This window comes from Octopus sinensis, linkage group LG9, assembly GCF_006345805.1.
Source record: "Octopus sinensis linkage group LG9, ASM634580v1, whole genome shotgun sequence".
Lineage (NCBI taxonomy): Eukaryota > Metazoa > Mollusca > Cephalopoda > Octopoda > Octopodidae > Octopus > Octopus sinensis.
The window spans coordinates 24,555,432-24,569,020 of record NC_043005.1 but is presented as its reverse complement, the minus strand read 5'-3'; the positions used below and the strand labels follow the sequence as shown (position 1 = coordinate 24,569,020).

General features: G+C 36.0%; 1 protein-coding gene across 3 annotated transcripts in view; it reads right to left on the bottom strand.

Annotated features, from left to right (window-relative positions):
- Positions 1-13,589, bottom strand: part of LOC115215842 (somatostatin receptor type 2-like) — a 317,928-nt gene that overhangs the window by 754 nt on the left and 303,585 nt on the right. The window contains exons 6-8 of one of the 3 annotated variants that reach the window (XR_005000605.1): positions 5,142-5,334; positions 834-898; positions 1-125 (exon numbers count right to left, since the gene is read on the bottom strand). The exon at positions 1-125 is cut by the window's left edge and continues 754 nt beyond it. Coding sequence is in view for 2 of the 3 variants with exons in the window: in XM_029785175.2 (XP_029641035.1) it covers positions 5,089-5,334 (246 nt within the window). In the remaining variant the exon portion in view is untranslated. The other 2 variants (XM_029785176.2, XM_029785175.2) reach the window with 2 other exon arrangements.

The window sequence follows — 13,589 nt, the reverse complement described above, 5'->3', positions numbered from 1 at the left end:
TTATAAAATGCTGACTACAACATGATCTACACAACTGCCAATAAGAACCGAAGCAACTTATACAGTCACACACAGAATTAGATAATCAACCGGGATTCTCAAGAGTGATAGCTTGTCTGTACTGCCTTCTTCTTCTTCTTCTTCTTCTTCTTCTTCTTCTTCTTCTTCTTCTTCTTCTTCTTCTTCTTCTTCTTCTTCTTCTTCTTCTTCTTCTTCTTCTTCTTCTTCTTCTTCTTCTTCTTCTTCTTCTCTTCTTCTTCTTCTCTTCTTCGTTCTTCTTCTTCTTCTTCTTCTTCTTCTTCTCTTCTTCTTCTTCTTCTTCTTCTTCTTCTTCTTCTTTATTCTTCTTCTTCTTCCAATCAGAACTCACGCCATTAGCCACAAAGAATAATCTCTAATTCGAGTCTATTAAGAAAACGTGTGGCAACTTGAAGATCCACCCACCACACGCGATAGACTGGCCGTTGCACAGGCGCGAAAACTACATTGTTATCATCATTACGTAAACGGAGGCTTTTAACGGGAGGAGAGCTGAACCGTCCTGGGGTACAGAGGATTCGCAATCTAGATTAGGGTCTGAAAGTTTACCACACCATAGTGGGTTACACCATGGTTCCTCTGCTTTGTGGCAGAAGTAGGAAAAAAGAGCGAGAGAAAGTTGTGGTGAAAGAATACAGCGGGTTTCACCACCCCTCCCCGCCGGAGCCTCGTGGAGCTTAAGTGTTTTTGCTCAATAAACACTCACAATGTCTGGTCTGGGAATCGAAATCGCGTTCTTACGACCACGAGTCCACTGCCCTAACCACTGGGCCATTGCGCCTCCACTGTACCGCTGTTCCATCTGACAGGAAAGCCTTGTTTGCTCTGCTGAGGAAATGTCCATGTTACATCTTCGGATCTACAGAGAGGAGGGAAGTTAATGTCAAGAGAGGAGGAAGGTTAATAGATGTTCTGAAGTTGTATTCTGGTAATATTCTCTCTTAAAGAGCATTACATTCCCATAGGACATAAGAATGGAGTTTAGTTAGAATAAGAATTTATATTTTTGGTAGTCAGTCGATGGGTTGTTGATCAAACGAGGAATGAAAATATCAACGGGCTGTCTATCTACACTATCTCCCGTGATGAATGTTCCAAGTATCGCGGAATTGAGAACTCTGTAGATATGTTGGTGCCGTGATTAAAAATAGAGTGACAAAGGAATACTGTGGCAGACTTCGAAATGTAAAGGGCCAGCGCTATCTGCGTTCAGTAAGCTCATATCCCAGAATGCATTGACATTATTAGAACTAGTACCACAATTTGGAATACTAGGCTAGACGTTTGAAGAGAGCCACAATTTGTACATCAATATTAGGGAGGTATCCGCCGTGTTCGACTTTGCTTTTCATCCTTTCAGGGTCGATAAATTAAGTACCAGTTGCGTACTGGGGTCAATGTAAGCGACTGGCCCCCTTCCCCGAAACTTTAGACCTTGTGCCTAGAACAGAAAAGAATATTAGGGAGGTATTAAGCAGCACTGGTAATTTCCACTTCAACAGTGATACTGACAATATTAGACGGATGAACTGAAGTAGAGTCACAAGGTCAGATCAGACATCCTCTGAGTACCGCATCATATCTTTTAAGTAACGCCTGTAAACGGTCAAATGAGTATATCACAACTACGCAACAGTGAAAAGTAACATCTTGAGAGGCACTATACAGCTGTTCTATATAAGCTAAAGGTAGCTAGACTTAACAAAAATTTGTGGGAGAAGAAGTCTTCAAAGAAGCAGAAAGTTATTTAAGGGCTCAGATCCCACAAAATAGAGAATACCAATATTGACAGGAAGAGCATGTTTTGAATCTGCGATAAATACATCACATTCCACATGGGTTTGATATCTCGGAGCAGAAATATATGCTAAATACCTGGCAAAATAAAGACAGGGCCACCTTCAAACTATAGAATGTGGTGATTGTACCATACAAGTAAAATATCAAAATACCCGAAAGGTACCACCTACTGCCAAAACTATTTACAATTCTATCTGTCGAATGGATTGTCCATAGGACATAGACAAATCACTCCAAAACCAGAATATGTCCATACTTTGAAAATAAGGAAAATTGACCGCTGAAAAAGCAACAAATCGATGCAAGTACAACAGACCTTATATTGTTCTAGGAAACTGGGAACAGAAGTCATGCACCGTTGTAGACATCAGTCATCCGGTGGATGAGAAGTTTCGTCTAAAGTGATGGAAAAAGAATGACTATTGTAAATTAAGGTAAAACTCGCAGTTCTCATGTTATTTCATATACATAAACATATATATATATATCCAACAGCAAATTTGCACAAATGCCTAAAAATGCAAGGATTTTTCATGAAAGAGATAAGAAAACTGCCTCTCATTCTTTAAATCCAATTGATTGGTGGTACAAGGAAGATTTTTAAAACTATCGTTAATATTTTCCATTTGGATCAACACAATAATATATGTGCATATTCGTACACATAAAAGTAACCACACACACACACATGCATACACACACATAAAAGTAACCACACATTTATATGTTTGTCTGTGTGTTTGTGCATGTCTGTGTATATGCATACGTACACACATAAAAGTAACCACACACACATGCATACACACACGTGTGTGTTAAAGAGACATTACATAAGTGCTATTACACATCGTGGCATTCCGTCGGTAACGACGACGAGGGTTCCAGTTGATCCGACTAATGGAACAGCCTGCTCGTGAAATTAACGTGCACGTGGCTGAGAACTACACAGACACGTGTGCCCTTAACATAGTTCTCGGGGAGATTCAGTGTGACACAGTGTGTGACAAGGCTAGCCTTTTGAAATACAGGTACAACAGAAACAGGATGAGTGAGAGAAAGTTGTGGTAGAATAATACAGCAGGGTTCGCCACCACACCCTGCCGGATCGACGTGGAGCTTTTAGGTGTTTTCGTTCAATAAACACTCACAACAAAACCGCGATCCCACGACCACGAGTCTGCTGCCCTAAGCGTTGGACCATTGCGTCTCCGACGCTATTACATATACACGTGCAACCACATATATACACGCTTTAACTCTCACTCATAAATCCTTGGAAACAATCTTGACACAAAGAAGTGACACCATTTTGTTAGTGAGCTGCTAGAATTCTGCGAAGAAGTTAAGTTAAATAAATCTAAAGGAAAATACGTATATGGGTGTTATTTTTTTTTATTCTTGCCGAAATGAGAATGTATTTGATTGTCAATAGATTTGAAAATAGGGGAAAAGTTTGTTCGCTTAAACAAATTTGATAATATTATAACTGTCAACAAAATGCAAGAAATGTCTGTTTATCTTAAACACGAATAAGCACATCCATCCCCACTTTACACACACGCACACATATATAAACATGCATGTGTTACGGATCTATGTATAAAGGCTTGTATGTATTATGTGTGTATTTATATGTTTGTCTGTGTGTTTGTGCATGTGTGTGTATATGCATACATACACTATACATGTACACACATACAAATATATATATATAATATATGCATATATATATATATTACATATATATATATAAATATATACATTATATATATATCTTTATATATATATATATATATATATATATTATATATATATGTAGACAACACAGCATAAAATACACACATACATAATACATACACGCATACCATACGTACATACATACATACCTACCTACCTGCCTACATACATACATACATACATACATACGTACATACATACACGTATACATATACCAATATATACAGAGAAATAACTTAAGAGGGTGATGATATGAATCTGGATTAAGTGAAAGGGTTGTATACTGAATGCCATACACAATATATTTTTCATTCTTTTTAGAGTGTTTCTTCTTTGTTGGAGACAATAAATATAAATCTAGTATTTTTTTTATGACTCTCAAGGAGAAGGGAGATAATTTCAAGGAAATTCATCGGTAATTTACATGGTAGGGAAAAGACAGTCTGATCTCTATTGCAGGTAAAGGAAAAGGATATGTGTGAGTTTCGGTCTATTAGACGTCGTCAGCACAGTTCAAAATCAGTTTTCCTGCAGATCAGAAGAATTTACACAAAATAGAAAGAAAATTAGGTGTATTTTTGGCCAAGTTTAAAATGTATACAAACATGCATACACACAAAAAAATACTCATACAGCATTATTATATATTCATGAATGCACACACACACACACACACACACACACACACACACACACACACATACACACACACACAGGTGTGTATGTATGCATGCTTGTATATGTATGTGTGTGTATGAATGTATGTACTTATGTATGTGTATATAGATAGGTAGATAGCTAGATAGTTAGGAGTGGCTGTGTGGTAAGTAGCTTGCTTACCAACCACATGGTTTCGGGTTCAGTCCCACTGTGTGGCACCTTGGGCAAGTGTCTTCTACTATAGCCACGGGCCGACCGAAGCCTTCTGAATGGATTAGGTAGACGGAAACTGAAAAGGAAGCCCGTCGTATTTATGTATATGTATATATATGTGTGTTTGTGTGTCTGTGTTTGTCCTCTCAACATCGCTTGACAACCGATGGTGGTGTGTTTACATCCCCGTAACTTAGCGGTTCAGCAAAAGAGACCGATAGAATAAGTACTAGGCTTACAAAGAATAAGTTCTGGGGTCGATTTGCTCGGCTAAAAGCGGTGCTCCAGCATGGCCGCAGTCAAATGAGTAAAAGAGTAAAAGAGAGGTATATATATATATATATATATATATATATATATATATATGTGTGTGTGTGTGTGTGTGTATGTGTGTGTGTGTGTGTGTGTACACACATACACACATATTTGTCATGTGAACACATATATACACAAAGATACACGTTTTTGTATGTATTTGTGTATGTATGTATATGTGTGTATATGTGTGTATATATGTGTATATATGTGTATGTGTATGCATATGTGTGTATACCTGTGTATGCATGTGCATTTATGATTTATATATTCTTGTACATCGAAGGATCTTCTTAACTAGAATGCTTTTAGGTTGTTTGGTCGTCAACAGGTCTTTTCCCCATCGTTGCTGATTACAGTTCGACAGTAGTTCGTACCTCTGGTTGTAATGCTGTTACCGTCCATGGTTTTCGTCTCAAGTTCGAATACATCTTTCGCGCCACTGCCCTCAAAGCAATGGCAGTATTTCTGGCACACATAGCGCATGCTCTTACGGAAGTTTCGTGACATGAAGAAATACACCACTGGGTTAATACATGACTGAATGTACGGCGAAAAGTCGAAGATTATCTGTAGAATATAAAATAATATGTAAGATATAGCATAGCATAACATTGTATAATATAATATAACGTAATATAATTATCATTCTGACATAAGGTTTTGAGAGGAGGGACAAGCTGACGACACCGACCCCAGTGGTCAACTGGTATATAGCTTCTTGAGAAGGCGGCGAGCTGGCAGAAACGTTAGAACACCGGGCGAAATGCTTAGCGGTATTTCGGCCTCCGTTACATTGTGATTTCAAATTCAGCCGAGGTCGACTTTGTCTTTCATCCTTTCGGGGTCGATAAATTAAGTACCAGCTACGCACTGGGGTTGATGTAATCGACTTAATACCTATGTCTGTCCTTGTTTGTCCCCTCTATGTTTAGCCCCTTGTGGGTAATAAAGAAATAGGTATATAGTTTCTTGACGAAGAAAGGATGAAAGGCTAAGTCATATACATATTCACCAAGGACATCTCAGTTTCTCTGATAATTTCGAACAGATTTTGGCTTTTTGTCCTCAGTAGTAGAGTAGACCTATTTCTTTACTACCCACAAGGGGCTAAACACAGAAGGGACAAACAAGGACAGACAAACGGATTAAGTCGATTATATCGACCCCAGTGCGTAACTGGTACTTATTTAATCGACCCCGAAAGGATGAAAGGCAAAGTCGACCGCGGCAGAATTTGAACTCAGAACGTAGCGGCAGACGAAATACCGCTAAGCATTTCGCCCGGCGTGCTAACGTTTCTGCCAGCTCGCCGCAGTAGAACAGACCGTCACCTTCACTGTACTTCCCGAGGTAGTGATGAAGAAAATCACTAAGTACATGTACAGACATGGTTGTATATGAAAAGTTTGCTTTGTAACCACACGTTTTCGGTTGCCCACCACGCTGTATCTTGAGCAAGCCCTGGGCCTACCAACACTTTGTGAGTGAATTTAGTAGACGGAAAATGTGCTCGGTATACAAAACACGTAGTACTTTTCAAATGAATTTGAACACAAACTAAAGGACCACAGCTTCAAGAGTGGCTATATATATCGTCGTATCATGGTTCGGCGGGTGGGGGTTATTATGCTAATACAAACCAAACGTAAGGCGTCGAAATTGTGTTGATTTCGGTCGATAATTGATGTGGGGTGAGTGTGTCCACGTCTTTTGTGTGTTTTTACTATTTTTCGCATGTCTCTTTGTTGTCCCTCCATGCAACATTTTACATTATATATATATATATATATATATATATATATATATATATATACACACACACAGAGGGTGTTCAAAAAGTCACTCCGCAGTGAGTTTTTCGGTGAGCGTATTATTTCGAAGGGACTTTGGCAACCAAGATCACCAGATTTAACCCCACCAGACTTTTTTCTGGGCAGCAAGTAAAGGATCGGTGTACAAGAATCGCCCAAAAACCATTAATGAGCTAAAAGACGCAATCACAACCTTCACAACCGCCTCAGACTCTTCACATCACAACCGCGTCAGACTCTTCAAGATGTAAATTCCAAAGCATGTGTAGAAGAGTCAACTTATGTATTGAAAATGAAGGACGCGACACTTTCAACACCTCTTATAAAGATTTTGAATGTCTTGTAAAGTCTAATATATTCCTTTGCAGTCTTATATCATTATAAATATTTATATTGCAAATAAATACTTACTACGGAGAGGCGTTCTGAACATCTTGTATATATATATATATATATAATATATATATATATATATATATATATATATATGAAACAGTGGGATTTTATATATATGTATATATGTGTATATGTATATACATATATATATAAACAATATATATACATACATACACACATATATATATATATGTATGTGAAACATGGGATTATATATATATATATATATATATATATATATATATATATATATATATATATATATATATATATATATATATATATATATATATATATATAATCCCATTGTTTCACATACATTTGTACTATTGATAAACAAAAAATTGTTGAAACTAGTTTGCTCTGTATGTGAATAAATCTATTTAAAAACAACTACACGTTTTTCAAATTCGGGTGCATTTTCAAAAACAAATTCTTCTATATGTGTGTATGTGTGTGTGTATATATATATATATATATATATATATAATATTAATATTATATATATATATATATGTGTGTGTGTACATATGTATGTTATATATATGTGCGTGTGTGTGTGCATGTATGTATGTATGTGCGCGTAACTTTGTGTTTGGACCCTACCATTTCACAGCCGGTATTGTTTTGTTTGTGTCCTTATAACCTAGCGATCCGGCAAAAGTGACCGCTAAAATAAATATCAGACTTTAAGAAAAATATAAATACTGAAATCAAATTCTTTATGGTAAGCCCGAAGAGGTGGTGCCTCGGAGACAAATAAAACGTAAGAGACAAAATCCACAGGCATAAAACTCTGAACCATTCACCCAGAAAAGTATAACCAAACCATTTATGATTAAAATATTTAGAAGCACTCCGTCGGTTACGACGACGAGGGTTCCGGTTGATTCGATCAACGGAACAGCCTGCTCGTGAAATTAACGTGTAAGTGGCTGAGCACTCCACAGACACGTGTACCCTTAACGTAGTTCTCGGGGATATTCAGCGTGACACAGAGAGTGACAAGGCCGGCCCTTTGAAATACAGGTACAACAGAAACAGGAAGTAAGAGTGAGAGAAAGTTGTGATGAAAGAGTACAGTAGGGATCACCACCATCCCTGCCGGAGACTCGTGGAGCTTTTAGGTGTTTTCGCTCAATAAACACTCACAACGCCTGGTCTTGGAATCGAAACCGCGATCCTACGACCGCGAGTCCGCTGCCCTAACCACTAGGCCATTGCGCCTCTACAATTAAAATATAACGTAATGCCGTTTTACCCTGAAGCTTCCTATCTCAAAGTTAGTCTACGATTGGAAAGGCAGAAAAAAATTAATGACGTGTGTCAATTTTAAACGTTTATAGATGTTTTATATTTGTCAAATATGTTCTTCCATTTATAACCGTAAAAAAACTATTGAACTTAAGCGTTATAACATGCTACATTATTAATTATTTCTAATTATTATATTTCTTTTTGATGAGATATCGACTGGTTTTCGTTTGTGAAATTTTGACGTGTAAATATTTTCGATATTCCCATTCCATCATTTTGTCATATTTGTTTCCCACGTTTGTCCTCCAAATCAAAATCAAATTTGATTTGAGACTATGTCATATAATGTAATATAATCCAATATAATATAATAAAATACAATGTAATATAATTATGTATGTATACATACACACACACATATATAAGTATATATATGTATGTATACATACACATACACATATATATATGTATATATGTATATAATATATATATATATATATATATACATATATAGTGAAAAATATAACAAAAGAAGGAAAATGCACACAATTTATATATCTTTAATATATTTTCAAGGATAGAGTATTATGGTTTCGAAAAAATTTTATCCTATATTAGATGTAAATTTAATAGTGCTCACTTCCGGACTCTCTCACTCTTTGAGAGTTTTCAGTTCGAATCGGACGTGTCTCGAATGGGCTGGAGAATTTCTATTTTGGATGTATTTGGGGTACTTAATTGTGCTCATGACTTTGCGTTTGCTTCTTCCATGGGTTTAAGTGAGTATTTCATTTATTTCTTTGCCGCATTTATCACTGACGAAGAGAAGGTTCTTATGAACTAACTCTGAAATCGGGTCCGATATGGTAACAACGGAATTTTTTAGAAATTTCTGTCTGTTTTCTTCCAGACACGTGCTTATAATGATGAATTATATGGTTGTGGACGTTGTGTCTAGTTTCGGCATATTGGGCATTAGAAAATATTTTTTCTTTTGCCCTTGTTTATAAGTTGTTTATAAATTTAACCTTTAAAGATATTTTTTAACATGCTTGCCATTGATAAAATTATTTTTCGAAAATTGTTTATCCTATACTAGAAGTATATATATATATATATGCGCGCGCGCGCGCGCGTGTGTGTGTATCATTGTGTGTCTATGTTTGTCCCCACAACATCGCTTGACAACCGATGTTGGTGTGTTTACGTCCCCGTAACTTAGCAGTTTGGCAAAAGAGACCGATATAATAAGTACTAGGCTTACAAAGAATAAGGCGAATAAAGGCGGTGCTCCAGCATTGCTGCAGTCAAATGACTGAAACAAATGAAAAAAATAAAAGAAGAAAAGAATAAAACAATATATATATATATCATTATATATGATATACATATATGTGTATATATATATATATATATATATATATATAATTGTAAGTGTTCAAGACCGCTGGTGTATATGTGGATTCGCCTCACTTATTTTAGAGATGGTCTAAGAGAAGACCTACTGGTTAACATTTGTTGGTGTGGTCAGTTGTTTCTTGAAAGGGTTGATAGGATAGAAGAGTTAGACAAAGAACTTGATGGGAAGCGATTAGAAATGTTGAAATGTTATAAGGGGAGGTGGTGGGTTTACTTAAGTGCTGGATGTATGAAATAAATAGGGAGTGGGTAGACAAAAATGAAGTATAATAAAAAAAAAACTTAAAGGAATAACAAGTTAAATTGATGATAACTAATTGGTAAAATAAAACTGGTCCTCGGTCGGTTACGACGACGAGGGTTCCAGTTGATCCGATGATCAAAGGAACCGCCTGCACGTAAAATTAACGTGCACATGACTCAGCACTCCACAAACACGTGTACCCTTAACGTAGTTCTCAGGGAAATTCAGCGTGACACAGAATGTGACAAGGCTGGCCCTTTGAAATGCAGATATTACTCCTTTATGCCAGCTGAGTGGACTGGAACAACGTGAAATAAAGTGTCTTGCCCAAGGACACAATGATAGATAGGTAAGTAAAAATATAAAGGAGTAAAGGCAGTAACATTAACTGATACAACGCAGCCTTTAGGCTAGCAGTATCGGACTAAATTTCTAGATGCTTTTTAAAACTTTTCAACAAGCACTTTATATACAACGCAAAAATATTATTAGATATTCCACAAAAATACAATCAGGCTCTCTTATTCAACAATCCCAAACTTTGTTAAAATTCTTGTCATATTCTAATTTAAACAATTAATCCTAGATCGTTGACAGCATTCATTTGTGAAGTTATGACCAACTCATTACCGTTCCAATTTGCTGAAAAATCCCGTAAGTCTTTTTCCAGAAACAGGAAACCTTCTAAGTCTGGAGATATTATTTGCAAAGGTACAATAATAGAGCACACCATCTGAACGTTTTCATCATGTATTTATAGGCTTCTTAGAACATATTGGTACTTGAAAGTGTTTAGCTACCCAGACTGCTAATGAAAAATAGAATGCCTACCAATGGATTTACATCTCAGCTATAATCGCATCTCTCACCACCTTCTTATTCTTTACCTGTCTAAATCCCACATCTTAATTTTTAATCTCATTTCTTTATCTTTATACTTTCTTAGATACTTTTTCCCACTACTTTCCTATGAACCCCTTTATCTCTTATAACAATTCCTTACTTTTGCTTTGATTATTGTCAGTTATCACCACCCATTATTTGGTTTTAGCAATTTTGTTTAATTTCGGTGATCTAATGTTTTGTTTACTGGAGTCCTTGGGGGGGGGGTTACAAGAAGCCCTTGAGGAATTTTTATTGTTTAAGCTTTATTGTTGCCATGATTGTTAACTCGACCCCAGTGCTTGATTGGTACTTAATTTATCGACCCTGAACGGATGAAAGGCAAAGTTGACCTCGACACAGTTTGAACTCAGAACGTAAAGACGGACGAAACACCGCTAAGCATTTTGTCTAGCGTGCTAACAAATAATAATAATAATCGATTAGCTTCCAGCAAATTTCAAGCCTTGTGGCTATAGTAGAAAGGATTACTTTTTTTTACATCCTCTACTGTTTAGTAAACCTTGCTAAATCTACCTTCCATATCTTTTTATTATTTATTCATTTGATGATTTGTTCTAGTTTTTATTTTGCCTGTTTATTTATTTTTTATTTATTCGTTATTTGCCAGTTGCATTTATTAATTGAGAGCTGTACAAGTCATCTCTCCAATAAGTCAGTTCTTTATACTCTCTATTTGTCTTTTGCCACGACAATCACAGCAGTAAATTCTATTTTCTATTCCGTTTTTTCTTTCTCATCACAGAATCAAGACTTCTGAATAAACTTTAATTAATATTAGCATATAAAAAAAAATAAATAAAAGAGCAAAAAAAAAAAAAGAACTCCATTACTTGGAGCCAATTTAATTCTCCCTATACTCATCCATTTCAGTACACATTTTGATCAGGGTTCTCACATCCTCACATACACCAGCATCTGGCCAAACAGCATTTATAAACGTTTCGTATATTCATTCGTAAAAGCACTTTTATTTTTTTGTCTGTTCATTTTAGATATCAATTTATTTTAACTCATATATTAATTTATCTATTTGCCCATTGGATATACACCATTATTTCCTTCCTAATTCATCTATTTTTTATTCATGATTTCCTCCGTAATTTATTAATCTACTCATTATTTATATAAGTATTCAATTTATATTATCTTATCATCTTGTGTTACCTACTTTGTCTATCATTTATTTATTTATTTGATTTTTACGATTTTCTTGCTAATCTGTATATCACATATCTCACAACTATTTATAATTTATCCACTTAATGCAGTCCCTTAAGCTATGCACACATTAATCTGATTTATATAAATCCGCAGCCCTTCTTTATTTAGCCCCGGTAGCACTTAGCTAAACTCCGCCTTTCTTTACAACCCACTAACTTTTATTTTTTTTCCAATCTATTACCTTTTAATTGTTTGTCTTTAGACTGCGGCCATGCTAGAGCACCACCTTGAAGAGTTCAGTCGAACAAACCCACCCCAATATTTATTTTTATTTGTGTGTGCCTACGTTTAGTAAGTGTGTAGACACACGCAGAAGTATACGCATGCGCAAGTAAAGATACATACAATAGAAATATAAAATGGCTGATCATTAGTAAGGAAAGACACACAAAAAGAAAGAAGAAAGCAAAGGACCACTGATGAGGTCACAGAAGTGTGGCGAAAGAACTCTGGAAGCAAAAGAACACCAAATGTATAGTGCGTGTGTTTTATTGGCTAAACTGGCAACATGACCACCCCCAAATACAACAATATCTGTTTCAACACTCGAATTCACATCAAGAATCTTGCAAAATGAATATAAAGAGGTTATATATATATATATATATATATAATAGAAATATTAAAATTACTAAGTCTGTCTAAAGGAGATTACGGCAGCGTTACTGGATATTGATAGTTATCGCCATACTAATATGGCAGTCTATAAATATAAGACTAAAGCTGTCGCTGATTAGCTCCAAGAGGCCATCGCCTCTAGCTAGCTATATGACACACGAACCTGCGTCCATTACAATCTTCGAACAGGGGAGGTCAGCCGCTTCACCTTGCTAGTCAGACATCTGCAGACAGATTTATGTTTATAAAAAAACAGCTATATAATAACAGATAATATCTTCATTTATCAAAAAATGCTATGAGGATAAAAATAAATCTGCTTTTCTATAATGTCATTCAATAAAGCCACCTTCATCTTCAACAACAGCTTCTGTATGAGATCTAAATCATCTACATGCTCAAATCAAGTGGTCCTGGTTCATCTTGGACATTACTCTGAAATGGCAGCTTTCATAGAATCTTTGATGTTACGGGCATCTTCATTGACCTCTCTCTCTCTCAACAACGCTCCACATATAATAGCCCAATGGATTGCGACCTGGGGAATTGGGAGGCCAAATGTTAGGGGTTATGTGATCAGGAAAGTTTTCAGCCATTCATTCCTGTGTTACTAGGGCAATGTGTGATAGAGCAGAGTCTTACTGAAACACATATGGCCTTCCACTGCATACACTGCTTATACAGGGTTTAACACATGTTTTCAGGACCTCAATGTAGGCGGCAGAATTAATTCTAAGGCCTTGTAGAAAGAAGTAGGTATCACATGTTCTTCATTGCTGACAACCCCCAAAACCATAACGGTTTCAGGAAATTTCGTGTGCATAACACTTTGAATATCAGAAGGGTCTGTACATAACCATCTGTAATTTTTCTATTAACTTTTTGATCTTGGTCGAAGTTTTTCTCGTTTGAAAAAAAAATCAAATCTTCTGCTGGGTCTTTTAGTTTGT